The sequence below is a fragment of the Aegilops tauschii genome, chromosome 6 (genome assembly GCF_002575655.3).
Source record: "Aegilops tauschii subsp. strangulata cultivar AL8/78 chromosome 6, Aet v6.0, whole genome shotgun sequence".
Classification (NCBI taxonomy): Eukaryota; Viridiplantae; Streptophyta; class Magnoliopsida; order Poales; family Poaceae; genus Aegilops; species Aegilops tauschii.
Window position 1 is genome coordinate 414042193 of NC_053040.3, and position 14533 is coordinate 414056725.

The 14533-nt window shown below is 46.1% G+C and overlaps 3 protein-coding genes across 3 annotated transcripts; 1 reads left to right on the forward strand and 2 right to left on the reverse strand.

Moving 5' to 3' along the window:
- Window positions 1-8250: 8250 nt before the first annotated feature.
- On the reverse strand, window positions 8251-9381 carry LOC109741208 (PLAT domain-containing protein 3). The gene is made up of 2 exons (XM_020300279.3): window positions 9110-9381; window positions 8251-9012 (listed from the first exon to the last, which is right to left on the reverse strand). Exons 1-2 carry the CDS (start codon window positions 9200-9202, stop codon window positions 8548-8550), a joined length of 558 nt encoding a protein of 185 aa, XP_020155868.1. The 5' UTR covers window positions 9203-9381; the 3' UTR covers window positions 8251-8547.
- A 613-nt stretch (window positions 9382-9994) lies between these two features.
- Window positions 9995-10579, forward strand: LOC109741216 (uncharacterized). The gene has a single exon (XM_020300285.1). The coding sequence runs from the start codon at window positions 9995-9997 to the stop codon at window positions 10577-10579; it is 585 nt and encodes a 194-aa protein (XP_020155874.1).
- Window positions 10580-11519: 940 nt separating this feature from the next.
- LOC109741222 (uncharacterized) lies at window positions 11520-14078 on the reverse strand. Its single transcript, XM_020300293.4, has 4 exons — window positions 13679-14078; window positions 12471-12554; window positions 12080-12233; window positions 11520-11927 (listed from the first exon to the last, which is right to left on the reverse strand). Exons 1-4 carry the CDS (start codon window positions 14025-14027, stop codon window positions 11711-11713), a joined length of 804 nt encoding a protein of 267 aa, XP_020155882.1. The 5' UTR covers window positions 14028-14078; the 3' UTR covers window positions 11520-11710.
- Between the last annotated feature and the right edge of the window lie 455 nt (window positions 14079-14533).

Below are 14533 nucleotides of genomic sequence, written 5' to 3' on the forward strand. Positions count from 1 at the left end.
AGTGGAGGCTAGAAGCAAAGGGCATGGCTGCGTAATGGTGACAATTGTGGTTTTGGCCTGGTCGATAATATCTGGTGGCGAGGTGGCGGTGGCGACGATCTCGATCCTGTCTGCAGGGACGTAGGGGGCAATAGTGGCCATCTGCGCCCTACCATGGTGGTCCTCCGCTCGGGAACGTGGGTGGCGCCATGGTCCTGTGTTGTTAGGCGATTGACGCAGCATCGGCTTGACATTAGTCGCAACAAGCTTCCTGAAGGTACCTCAGCGGTTGAGCGTAGTTCACTTCCTGAAGGTGTTGTTACCGGAGAACATTTCTCATTGTTCTTGTGATGTCAAAAAATGATTGGTGCGGATAGTTGTTGTAGTAGTTCGACGGTTGCTGTTTTGATCACTTTGGAGATTCTTTTCTTCTATTTCCTCTACTTAGACATAACTTCTGCCTGGTATAACTTTACTCTTTGCCAGCATGATTGTGTGTGTGTTGTGTGTTGATGTTGGTTGTATGCGTCCTAATCATGAAGAGACCAGGTGCGTCATCATTGTGTTTGTTCGTATTGCCTTGATACTTCATTTTAAGATAATAAATTCCACCTTTACCGAACAGGTTTTTCCAGTTTTCGAGCCGAGGACATTGTGTTTACACCGTAGACAAATTTAAAACACACTTTTCTGTAAATTTTACTACTCATAGTTTTTCTATTTCAACCAAACGTCCTATGCATGCAGCTGAAGGTACCAGCATGGATGCATCGATCCTCATCAGATGAACCTGTTGCTATCAAGTGAGGAAGCAAGTACGGACAGTTCACAGTCAGCTGACTGTGGCAATGTTGTACACAGTAGACTTATCTACAAAGTTTTTGCCATAAAAAGAATCTAACAGACATGCCTCTCCATGCCGTGGTGGTCCAACGGCGTCCATCACCATGCTTGGACCCCGAGCTCCAGCAGCTCCTGGTGGTCACGCTCGAGCCCTCCGAGTGCGCGGTGGCGGCACACGGCCGGGCCGACGCGGCGCCTAACCAAATAATTCATCTACCGCCGAGCATGATTTCTCTCCTCCAGAGCACGAATTATTAGCGCTACTGCCACGCCTGTCACGAGCGATTCCCATGGAAACTCCAAAGCAAAATGAAGGAAAGAAAACCATTACGCATGCACTGATGCAGACCGGAGCAACACAGCGCTTTCCATGAGCCACCACTGCATTGTTAATCCTCTGCAATCATACGACGAGCTTCACATAATGATGGTATCTCGGAGCATTAGCTAGCACTGACGGAGCACCGAGCTGCGGCTACGCTACTGATGATGGACGTCGCCGTGATTAGTTGTTGTTTATCCGCGTAGCAATGATAAGGGAGAATGGGGGGAGAAGGGTTGGTGTGTGTGAATTGTTTTTCTTCTGAAAGCAGGGATTTTTTTCTTGTGAAAGCAGGTTGGTGTGAGTGTTCATGAGTGATGGATGTGTAAAGGATTAAAGGTGTTAAATTCATTTAAGAGAAACGGGTGCCATCATGGGGAGGGGGATGCATCACGCACACTTTTTTTTTTTTTTTGAGGGGTATCACGCACACTATTGGGAGTTGAGAGGGGATGGAGGGAGGGGGTGAGCGGTTGGGCTGGGCTGGCTGGACCCTCCACCACGAGCCAAGATTTGGAGCCGGAGATTCGCTGCGATTGCCAACTTGCTTTGCCCCGCACGCATCGCTAGCCAGCCGGGAGGCCATCCTCTGGGGGCGCTTTCTACAGTGTTCCGGCGGAGTGTCCATTTTCAGGCTTCCGAGGGCGTCGACCGTCGAGGTTCGCTAGCAATCATACGACCTCCGGTCCCTGCATGTGTCCTCGTTCGCCATGTCGTTGCGTGTCTGCTTGGGTTCTTCCTGCGATCAGTTGCACGCTTTCGTGGATATTTTGCTGAGGAAAGTAGTGGAAGTCTGGTCAGTGTTTTGGTAATGGAACATGTGCGCCTAGTGCTTGGGTTAATTTAGCACCCCCAAAATGTAGAAAGGTACCAAATTTGCACCAACCAAACTGTGAAATTCCATATCCAAATTTGATGCAAGAACAAGATAAAATCCTGTTATTGGTAGTTATATTTCCCTCTATCTGTAAAAACACAGCATTTTAGACAATGACCACCGTCTTTAACATGCAAGTTTAATAGTAGAAGCTTAATTACAAGAACTATATCATGGATAAAATTCATGAAAATCTCCTGCACCATTCCCCACTAGACACCCTAAGTTCTTACACATCGAGATAGAGAATTTCAATGCACACTTTCTTAAATGACATCCATTTCCGAATAGAGGTGATAGCGTGTATGGAGTTGAGGTGATGTATTATAATACAACTAGAATTTGTTAATGTGTACTCCCTCGGTCCCAAAATAAGTGTCTCAACATATTATGTGTTTTGCTTCTTTTGGGATGGAGGGAGTACATCATATTATATGTTTTGCTTCTTTTGGATGTGTGGGCCAAATCTGTATTTTATGTGTTGTTGCATGTTATGAATTAGAATGTGAAATAGGAAAAGGTACAGACACAAATTCAAGTATATGTTGAGGAATGGAGAATACCAACTTGTTTGGTGGGATCATTTTAGTCTATGAACTTGCAAAACGATATGAACTAGTCCCTAAACTTTCCATGCAGATTCAATTCGACAAAAACAGTCTGAATCGCACACAAGCCATGCCATAAAGGGCACACTCCCGTGGCTGTTTTTGTGTTGAAGCCGGATGAAATTAGTCAAATGGGTCCTTATTAATATGTGCTTGCCCGTGTAGATATTTTGTTTACGACCCAGGGGTTTAGGCAATTCTCACTCCTAGTCCCGAAACCACATGTCCCCCTCAAACTGTTCGTAACGACTGTGTAGAGTTGTCGTTTGCGAGCTGGCTGGCTGCTAAGCACACCAAATGGAGCCACGACATTGAGGAACATGAGATGAGCCGCCCGATTACGATAAGCTACAACTTGATCTTGCTACCTATTGGCCAAAAGGGTTTTGGGTGTAGAAAGTTGCTCGGTTTTTTTTTTGCATGATTGGGCCTAAAACTAGACAAATTTGATGGTTGTATGTTGGCAGTGACATGGGACCTGTTTACAGATGTACATGACACTTCTCTCATGCAGGTTATCTACGGATGTACAAGTACGCTCCGTTTGTGGTCGTCTCTACAACGTGTGGAGAATCAAAACATGTTTACGCAGGTGTGTACACGCTTGGAGAACACAGCAATGGATACTTTTGCCCGACATGCATGGCAACATGGTCTTAGGATTAGGCATCATACAGTCTTATGATTACTTGTATTTCACTTTCTTTTCTTTCTGGGTTTGAACTTGGTTTAGTTGTGTGGATCTTAGTTTTGCAGTGGCTGGGTGTAATACTTAAACCTTTTAAGTAATAATGCGCTACTTATCAAAAAAAGTAGTCGTACGAGAAAAGTGATAGGAATGATAGATTAGGGGTCGTGATGATTGTTGCCTTAGGTCCATGGATGGTTTGAGGGGGTAGTAGTGATGGTTTGACTAGAAGATAAGAGCCATAAGTTAATGTGTGTCTTCTAAGTTTGCTAATGCGTTTGATCAGATGATACCCACTCCTCCATAGTTGGCGTGGTTCCTCTTCTCCATCGGCGGTAGTGGTCAGGAACGGAGTCAGGAAATGGTGATAGGGGTGGGGGGCTTGAACTAGAAGTATCGATCACAATTACACTCATATATCATCGTAACTATCGGAAGGTCTAGTGGTCTAGATTCCCAAAACATGTTCGATGTTCTACAATATGAATAAAATTTCATCTCTATTAATCTGAATTTGGCTCTACACCCACCATGATTAACGGTCTCAGTAATTTATTCTGAAGTAAATTGGCTACTAGTTCCAGTTGGCTTGAAAATGTTCTCAACTAAACTCTTCATCTTCATGTCTACATAAGTAAAATTGGAATATTTTTTAAATATTTTATAATTGTAGTTTATAGTTTTGTAGTTTTTAAGACACACAACTAAACAAAATTAAATACAAAAAATGATGGTAGGAATCAAGACTAATTGTTATCATGTGTACACCCACTACGACTAATATGTTTGAGGAAACCGTCTCCCCTATCGGCCTACCATAAGCCGTCTGCACGAAAGCTAGGCGTGTGCGTCGTAACTCGGTGTCCACAAGCACCGAGTGGACGAGCTGAAGGCCAACGGCGGAAGACCGAACATGATGACCAATCACATAGCTGGTTGGTTTCTCTATTTTACACTATGTGTATGGGAGAGGATTTGTGGCACGCATGGGATAGGGGCACACATATCTAGGGCCACTCGATTGTCTTATGATTCGCAAATTGGATTGGTCTTCCGCATGTGTTTAAGGCGTAAGGGGTCCACAAATACATCGTTTGGAAGAGAGTGCATGGCTCACTCGTCCCACCTCCCATGCTTGTTTTACTTGTAAATTTGAATCTATTATATGTTTCGCACAAAATTCCAATTTATATTTTGTTTGCATATTTGTGTTCATTGTGACGAAGGTATTGAAATAAGGCCCATTTTGAATATGTTTTGACACGGTTTTGTAAATTTTATTAGGTTTGCATTGCTGAAACTTAGTTGAAATGAACGATAAAATCAATAAGTTTTGGAACTCAAACTTTAAACCAAGTGGGGCTCCAACGTTTTGAAAAGTTTTAAAAGCTTTAGTAAGTTTCTAAAAAGCAAATGAAATTTGGTACAACTTTGTAAAACCTTACGACTATCAAGTTTTATATTCTAAACTTGGTAAAAAAATTAAAAATAAAGGTGTTGGAATTTATTTAAATTGTGTATTATTTGAATGTACTCGTTATAACAATCATGAATATGCGAATGAAACTTGATTTGGACTTCGGAAGATACAACAGATTCAAGTTTTAAGATAAAGATGAAAAGCTATGGGAAGTGGGAGAGTGACAAATAACGAGTGCACTTTAAGCAAATGGGTCGCCGTATGTGTGCCACTGCGAGTTATAGCTATGTGGATTAATAGTTAATGGGCTTTTGGAATATTCCACCACCCTACTTGGAAGGGAGTGGCAATAGCCTGTCTTTTTGAAGAAAAAAATCAGAACAAAAAAACCAGTAAAAGGAAAGAACTAGAAAGCAAAAAAAAAATCAACAAGAATGAGAAAAAATATAATCAGAACCAATGAACTGAGTCGATCCATTTTCCCTCATTGTGGGCGTAGCCTTGCTTAGTTGACTCACATATCATGTATTTAAAAATGTTAAATGTGTGTAGAGAAATATTCAAGATGTAAAAATATGTACAGCACTAATGAAAAAATTAGACATGTGCTGACACAAGAGAAAAATAATTTTAAAATGCAATAAAGAATAAGAAACAAAAAACCGAAGGGAAGAAAGAAAAAAAGGAAAATCTGAAGAAAGCCAAAAAAGACAAAGAAAGCCGATGCAAACTAGTGAACAGACTGGTAAGAAAAAACAAAAAGCTTGTCCGTAGCTACAGTATTGGGCCGACCCAAAGACTGTTGCAATGTAGGCGAGTTGTAATAGGAATTAGTACGGGCGGCGTATAGGGGAGCTCAGAGAGCAACTAATCGGCGGGGCCCTCGTCAGCTCCCAGTGTGCCACCACGTGTGTCGCGCTGTGTGCATCCCGCGGGAGCATGTTTTTTGTTTTCTGCATGTGTTCTTTTTTTTGTCTTTTACCTTGCTTTGCTAGAATTTGGTGAGAAATTTGTTGTTTTTTTTCGAAGAACAGTTTTTTTTTTTGCAAGAAAAACTTTCAATCTATTCATCTTCAACCATGGTACAACAAACACTAGAAATAATAAAAATTACATCCAGATCCGTAGACCACATAGCGACGACTACAAGCACTGAAGCGAGCCGAAGGCGCGCCGCTGTCATCGCCTCTCCCTTGCCGGAGCCGGGCAAACGTTGTTGTAGTAGACAGTCGGGAAGTCGTCGTGCTAAGGCCCCGTAGAACCAACGCATCAGAACAGCAACCGTCGTAGATGAAGAGTGTAGATCAAAAGGATCCAACTTGAAGACACACGAACGAAGACGAACGACGAACAGATCCGAGCAAATCCACCAAAGACAGATCCGCCGGAGACACACCTCCACACGCCCACCGATGATGCAAGACGCATCACCGGAACGGGGCTAGGCGGGGAGACCTTTATTCCATCTTCAGGGAGCCGCCGCCGTCTCGCCTTCCTGAGTAGGACATAAACCCTAACAAAGCTAAAAAAAAGATCTAAAAGCGGAGCCCTCCCACCGGCAAGGGCCGAGATCCACTCCGTCTCCATGGCCCTAAGGCCACCAGAGACGGGACGGACCGGTGCCAGCGGGAGGCAGAGAACCCTAGATCTTGGGCCGCTGCGTTTGCTGAGACGCGCCCTCCTCCTCCGCCCGGGGTTGAAGGTAACGCACTCGTCACCCAAACAATGAAGGAAAGCTTTTTTCGAAGAACAGTTGTGCTTCTAAAAAAACATAGTTTGTGCTTTCATGAGTGTGCTTTTCAAAAAGGGGAAAACATAATTGTGCATTCCAAATAAGGGAAAAGCACAATCTATATTCTACAGAAAGCACATCTAGTGCTTCCCCGAAAAAAAAGAAAAACACAGCATGTCCTTTCAAAAAGAAGTGAAAACCGGAATCATCCTTTCAGGTTATGATTTCTTTCTTGTGGTTTTTATTCGTTTTTCTGGTTTTCTTATTCCAATTTCTCTTAAAAAAGATAGTTCAAACATATAAATTATTTTGAACAAAAAATCTATGAAAAAAGAGAAAACTCCTATATTGCGACAAAGTGGTGCACATGCTGCATGCCACTTGTCAGGAGCAGAGAAGGTGGGTAATGGCCTTTGCAAGGACGAACCCTTAAGTAGTGATTTTGCTATTATACGCGTCACGCGGTAGAAAGCGAGCAATTGCGCACCCCTCTACTCGTCAGAGCTCTTTGGGTCGGCCCATGTGCGGATCGGGGCGGCCGTTTTTTCATCTTATTGTTTTTATTTATTTATCCTCTTTTAATATAAAAAATGTTCATGAATCCCGAATTCAGAAAAAAATGTTTGGTATTTCAATAGAAGTAATGAAATTCGAAAAATGTTTACAAATTCCAAATTCAACTAATTAGTCAGGATTTCAGAAAAACTTATGAAAATAAAAATGTTTGCAAATCACAAATTAAAAAAAATGTTTGGGATTTCAAAAAAATGAAATTAATTTTTTCCATGATTTTTAAAAATGTTCTCGAAATTCAAAATTTCTGAAAAACTGTCTAGGATTTCAAAAAATATTCCTAAATTTCACCAATTTGAAGAAATGATCCTGTTTTTTGTAACATGCTCATGAATTTGAAAATATGATCTTGGATTTATGAAAAATGTTCACGAACTTGAGAAATATTCATGGTTTCAAAATATATTCCTTGAGGTAAAAAATGTTCACAGACTTGCAAAATGTTCTCAAAGTTTAGAAAACATTAATGAACTTTAAAGCTGTTCCCATATTTCAAAAAAATCACGAATTTAAAATTTTATTTCCATATTTCCGAAAATTTTAATGAAAATGTAAAGAGAAAAAAAATAAAGGAAAGAAGAAAAGAAGAAGAAGAGAAAACCGAAAAAAATAATGAAAAGAGTAAAAAAAAGGGTTTTGGAGAAATAGAGAAGATACGAAATGGGCCAGCCCAGTACTGCAGGCGTGAAAGCTCGTTTAGTCGCTATCCCCCGACCTGCGCGGGGAATAGGATCCGACGACATCTAGCTCTACGGACGGACGGTGAGTCCGATTTGCGGCACGGCATTGGAGATGCCCTCAGTCATTTCTCCATTTTTCATCGTATATAGAACATCTTCGCAGAGAATCCTCTGGGAAAAATCTTATTTGACAAAAAACAGGTTGAGTGGGCGTTAGTCGGCAGATACCCAGAAATATTTCCTCTAAATTATAATCACCCGTTGTTTATAAATTGCTCGCTGATGCTGATTCCACTCTAATGTTTTAATTTTGATGAGCCACGCGCCCTGAAAGCGTCGAGAAATCATCAACCACCGTGGCACGCACGTCGTGTGCAGGTGCATTGACATTCTAGCTCGAGCTACTATCCGCGCGGGAGCCGGACACCACGAGTAGGCTACGCTGCTGCACCACGGACGCCGTCTGCCGGTGGCTAGAGCTTGGAACTGAATCTACAGTCATGCACCGGCCAGCAGAGAGAAGACATGTTACTGATGTAGGAGTGCATGAAAACATGGACAAGATCCACACAAATGGAGATGCCATATCGACATCATCAACGTACAAAACAGCCACCGCAACTAATCACAACTCTCACTAATGGCACACAGTACAAATCAGGTCCCGATTATTTCGCCACCACCAGCAGCACGAACTCATCTAGTAGTACATCTCCGCGTCCGGCGCGGCGCACGCGGATCACGGGGCCGGCACGACCGGCCCCGCAGCTTATTGCTACCAACCACACACGATGACGAAGAGGCCGGCGTACAGCTTACTCGATCTTACTCCTCGGCGGCGGCGCCATCGGCGGGGCAGCGGTCGACGACGGCCTCGAGCTTGTAGGGCGCGGCGTCGGTGGCGAGCCACTGCTCGACGGTGAAGAGCTGCTGGGCGCAGCCGCGGTGCGGGCCGGTGACGGTGACCTCCACGTAGTTGCAGTACCAGCCGTGGTGCGCGCCGGTGCCGTCGGAGGACACCCTCATGCGGCAGGGCGCGCCGGCCATGCACGGCCCGCGCCCGCTGAAGATGTCCAGGTTGCCGCGCTCGAAGTAGGAGTGCCCCCCCCACATGAGCCCGCCCCACGACGGCAGGTCCGCGATCGCCACGCCGTCGGCGTTGCCCGCCGTGTAGAGCTCCAGCGTGATGTTGGCGTCCGTCCCGGCCTTCCAGATCGACCCCGTGCGCACGTACACCGTGTACACGCACTCCTGGCTGTCGCCGCCCACCGCGCCGCCGCCCTTGGTCAGCTGCGGATCCGTCGAAGCCGGCAAGGTAAATGCGATGAGTACACGAGCAGAGCAATAATCATGTCGCGAGGAGAGGAGAGGGAGGACGGTGAGTCACCTTGATCTGGGTCGGGAGATCGCGGCCATGCGCCAGCGCGGCGGCGGAGACGGCGACGGCGAAGGCGAGGAGGAGGGCGGCGAGCCGAGCCATGGCTGACGGGTCGGAGCGCGATCGAGCTTGGTGTCTTCAGATGCGGAGATTGCTGGGGGGAGTGGATGGTATAAAATGGAAGTGGGTGATGAGGCCGCGTGGGGCCTTGGCTGTCACCGTGCCACCGTGGCGTCGATCCGATCCGGAAAGCTTTTAAAAACTGTGCAGTTTTGTCCCTGCTCGTCTGAATTAATCCTGCATTATTCAATGGACGCATCATGGCCGACAGAGGACAGACAGGGCCGCGCCACCCGCCCCGCTCCCTCCACAGTTGCTCGTTCCAAATATCTTCATACTAATACTAGTAGTACGATACGAAAACTGAGTTCGAAAGAAAAGATCGTCAAGCAATGAAACAACCTAGGATCCGATCGCAAACATTATGACAGAAGGTCTAAGCTTAAGATGATCTATACATTGTGGAATTTGGAGCAGTTAGAGCAACTTCAATTGGGCGACCCAAACGGACGGCGATTTCGTCCGTTTGGGTCGGCCGCCCGTCCGGCGTCCGACCTTTTTTAGATTTGAGTCCGCAGGGCGCCCAATGCGTCGGCCCATTTCATGTCCGCGCGTAAATTTTTAGAGAAAAGGCCCACGGCTATAGATCATGCCAGTGGTCATGTCGTCGCCCTGGTTTTGGCGCTCCAGCGTGCGGGAAAGGATCGGCCTAGCGCGCGCTGGTTTTGGCGCGCCGCGTCCGGCGCGCGTTATTAAGAAGGCGTTCCCTCCACACTCTGTCGGCCGCCCACTCGCTTCGCCGCCTCTCACTCGCCTCGCCGCCTCTGCGCCACCATGTCGATGCGCCGCCTGGGCGCTTCGGATTTTCGCAGAGTCCACGAGCGCCGCTCCGGCGCCTTCTCCTTCGAAATCTGGTTTGGCGAAAAACGCCTCAGTCTCGGCACCTTCGACACCGCAGAGGAGGCGGCCCGCGCGTACGATGCGGCGGCGTGGCGCCTCCGGCGGCCTCGTCGGGAGATGAATTTTCCCGACGTGTCGACGAGCCAGCGGGCGCAGGATCTCGCACCTCTCCCGCGGCTTTTCACCGACGAGGATCGTCGTGACAACCGGAGGCGGCAGCGTCGCCTCGCCATCGCCGAGATGGATGTGGAAGCCATGGCGGTGTGGCGCGAACGCTTCCCGCAGGACATCGTCAACGAGCGCCAGTTTTACAAGCAACGGAGGACGAAGGGGGAGGCAAGGAGGACGGAGCGAGCCGCCTATCGGGAGAACAAGCGTGCGCGGAAGCAGGCCGCTCAATTGAAAATGGAGCTAGGAGAAGCGTCGTCCTGGGACTCCGAGGACGAGCGGTATGCTGATGCCTACATTCAGACGTCGGAGAAGGACATTACCGAGTCAGAGTCGAAAAACGACGAGTAGTTGATCTTTTCTTTTAACAGTCTATGCTATGAACTATCTATGTATCCTTAAATTATCCGGCCACCCCAGCGAGTAGTTGATCCTTGGTACTATCTATGTTGAACTGGCCGACGGCGTCGGCGACGAAGGAGGCGGGCGAGGGGGCGATGTTGGATGGGGAGAGGGTAATGTGCCACCGACCAGCGTGCCCGGAAAGGGGAGAGGGCGAGCGCGCGCGCGTCCGTCTCGTGTCCGTGCCGACTTAAATCCGGCTAAAAATGAGCCGGGAATGGGTCGCCCACGGACGAAAAGCGGACACGCGTCCGTTTGAGTCGGCGCGTTGGACCGCTTTTTGTGTCCGCGCCGACCCAAACGGACGGCGGCAGAGGAAATGTATGGCCCCATTGGAGTTGCTCTTATAGTAGTACTAGTAACAAATATGAGGGACACCTCTCAAACAAAACCAAATAAAGACATGAGCATTGAAGACCATGAACGTGTCCCAAGGGAATCCCAGAAGACAAGGCCCTGGTAAACGGCACGGCACAGGGTACTAATAATACGATCCCCATCGCGGCAGGACTGGATCTGTTCTTCCCCGTGCGTGGGTTGCTCTCATGTTGGCCATGTTATGATGCCACATGCCGCCACATTACTAGACCCACCTCGCATTTAACATCTCCAGATTTGCTAAAACAACCTATCCCTCCCCTTGATCAAATGCATAATTGGATCAACACTGCAGGCTTCTATGATTAGCAAGAACCCAATGAGAATTTTGGACTATGAGCTAAGATTTCCATGTCCCCTAATTACAGCATGAAGCGCAACCAGTTCAGTATTCAGGGCTTCTGTAGTTCGGATGCTTCCTGGGAATTATGCCGAGATTTCGCACAAGACACAGTTCAGTTACGGGTAGATTCAGGAAAATGTCCCGTGAAGCAAAAGATGGCCCGAGTAATTTACTTAAACCTGACTTCGCTGGAAACATTTTATCAAACCAATCCGAGTGTGGCAGACAACTGCAAATACAAGAAACAAACCTTGGGACCCGCCGGGCCGCAGTGATACGAGCTTACCCAGGCAACAATACTGGATTCTACCTAGTGTACAGTTACAGACTAAGTGCACCAGCACTCCTGGTGACACCAATCAGTCAAATTGTTGGCGCAGGGCCATCTCAGTTTCGCTCTTCCACGATGCATGTGACGATTGCCCTCTCATCCTCTTCACTTTCTCCTTGTCTTTTACAGCAGAACCCTTCTTCTTCTCTGGCTCTTTAGCCTGCACCGGTCTGTCGTTGCAAACAGGGCATACCATTCCTTGCGCATGTGAACAGGTCTTTGGTATACCACACTGGAGGCACATTCTACAAATCGAAGAGAAAAAAACACAGTGAGGAGTCCTGTATAAGGCATATACCAGGAATGACAACAGATCGTATAAACAATTCAGCCATATATGTGCTTTTGTTCAGTTATTTCGTAGTTGTATTAGTGAAACAAAGTGGCCATCTGTTACCTTAGAAGCTCGGCAGCATCTTCTGGACCAGGATTTGCAGCGCCTATTTTCCTCTTTCCTTCAACAGAACCTGGAGGGTTGGCACCATTCTTCATGTCACTGCTAACTCGTTCGTGACCAGCAACCAACTGTGGTTTCGCCGACACAACCGCAACTGGAGACAGTTTTGTAGTCAGATTAGCCAAGAGATAATGAATTTGAAGTAGAATAATTAGCGTGAGCAGAAGTGCAGAACTAAGACTTTTATCACATGTTAGCACATATGATAATATCTGCTTTACCATCTATCGCATACTCAAGCATATTAACAAGCTATTCCGCAAATAAGTAATTTTGCTAATCCTATTTAGAAAGGGAAAGTTATATCCATTCGACGAACATCCAACAGAACCTGGAGGATTGGCACCATTCTTCACGTCACTGCTAACTCGTTCACGGATGGCAACCATCTGTGGCTTCGCCGCCACAACCGCACCTGAACATAGTTTTTAGTAAGATTAGCCAGGAGCCAGCTTGGATTTGAAATATAATAATTGCCATTAGTGAAACTAGGGATATTATCAGAAGCCAGCACAGATGATAAGATCTGCTTTACTAGGCATCTCATATTCAAACATATTAACGAGCTATAAAAATTATGTATCAAAATACAGATTCAATTCAAAAAGGCCAATTATATCCATTTGATGTACTCAAGCAGAGGATGGCGGGTTTTTGTGACCTATTTCCTCCTGCAAGAAGATAGATACCCAGATATATAGTCCTTCTAAGTCTCCTAACAAACACACCGCAGTAAGAACAGGATAATGGCCACAGCAATAAACACATTTACATATTTCTCACCTTATCTTGTGCTCTAAGAAATGGATGCCAATTTAATTATGCAATTTCTAGCACAAGCACATACATGGTGCACAAGTAGCATAGCACAATAATGTAATCACAACCCTCATTGTGTACATCAAACTAATAGAAGGCTAATATGTTGAATGCAGAACTAAACCGAAAAACATCTGTCTTCATTTGTATAAATGTGTTCCATCTCTCTTTTCTATCTAAATATGCTGGCCATGCCATCATCTTGGCTTCATGATACTTGTGTATAGCAATTAATCACTAGGACATGTAAAATAACAACAGAAAACAACACCAGTTCCCCTGATTTTACTCACTTATCACAGACAATAGACCGGACATGTCATTCTAAACTACTGGCCACCATAAGCACACCAAGACGACTACAGATAAACTAATTTTCATGTAGGACACGAACCAGTGCATTGTAAGTCAGGCTAGAATCAAATCGACCAACTCTGGGCTCTAGCAAATAACAGTCTGGCCTCGCAATCGAAACACTAACCCTATGTCCCTATAGCAATGCAATTCCACAACCAGAGACCACTAAGAAAGTCGACACTACAGCAGGAACAACAAAACCTCCTCATATAATACGCTGACTGTGCCATGTTTGAACTATAGAATTCTGGTTCTACCACTAAATCCTCACTGCAAGTGTCAAAACACAGCCAGTTCTGAACCAGCACGAAGATCAAAGCACGATAATCTGCTGGAAAATTAGCAGTAGTTTAAGCGTCTCACCGGGAGGTGGCGGCTTTCTCCTCTTGGAGTTGGAGCGGCGATCGAGCACGCCGAGCGCCTCCCCGACCTCCTCGGGCTGGGCCACTCTGCGGTTGAGGAAAGCCGGGGGCCCGGAGATCTCGGCGAAGACATCTAGCGCCGAGGGCAGCGAGGAGTCCCCATCTCCGGGGCTAGGGTTTACGCGGGGGCGGGGCTTCGCAGCCGGCTTCGACGGAGCGGACTTCTCGTCTCCGTCAGATCCGGCCTCTTCGGCTGATGAGTCGCCGGAGTCGCTCAGCTCGGCGCCGGCGCCGGCGGCGGGGTCGTCGTCCTCGGCGGAGGAGTAGCCCCCTAGAAGCGCTAAGCTCATCGTGTCCGTTGTTCTTGGGCTTTCCTGGCTTGAGCGGCCGCAAATCTAGCAAAACTCTCTACGGCGCGGCGGAACAAAGAAGGGGCGGCGAGGTCCCTCTGCACGCAATTTTGGGCCAGCCCATGTGCGGGCGGGGCGGGCCGCCCCTGTTTTTTACATTTCGTTTTTCTCTTTTCCTTCTTTCTTTTCTACTACTTTCGTTCTTTATTTTTCCAAATAATTCGGGATTACAAAAATGCTCGTGATTAAAAAATAAAACTGGAAAAAATGTTCCAGAAATCATAAAGTGTCAAAAAATGCTTACAATTTTGAAAAATATTCGGGAAATCATAAAATGATTGTCATTTCAAAAACATATCCGTAGATTCAAAATGTTTTTCACGATTTTAAAAAATATACAGGAAATCAAATAATGTACATGATTTTGAAAAAATGTTCTCATATTCCAAAAATGTTTGTGGATTTTTAAAATTTTGTGAATTCAAAAAGTTCAAAACAATTCAAAA

Bases quoted from the DNA above. Each gene is read 5' to 3' on its own strand.
- LOC109741208 (XM_020300279.3), bottom strand. From the start codon at position 9,202: ATGGCTCGGCTCGCCGCCCTCCTCCTCGCCTTCGCCGTCGCCGTCTCC. The intron at 9,013-9,109 runs GTGACTCACCGT...ACGGATCCGCAG, and splicing joins ATCTCCCGACCCAGATCAAG to CTGACCAAGGGCGGCGGCGC.
- LOC109741216 (XM_020300285.1), top strand. From the start codon at position 9,995: ATGTCGATGCGCCGCCTGGGCGCTTCGGATTTTCGCAGAGTCCACGAG.
- LOC109741222 (XM_020300293.4), bottom strand. From the start codon at position 14,027: ATGAGCTTAGCGCTTCTAGGGGGCTACTCCTCCGCCGAGGACGACGAC. The intron at 12,234-12,470 runs GTTCTGTTGGAT...AACTGTCTCCAG, and splicing joins GAATGGTGCCAATCCTCCAG to TTGCGGTTGTGTCGGCGAAA. The intron at 11,928-12,079 runs GTAACAGATGGC...TTCGATTTGTAG, and splicing joins GATGCTGCCGAGCTTCTAAG to AATGTGCCTCCAGTGTGGTA.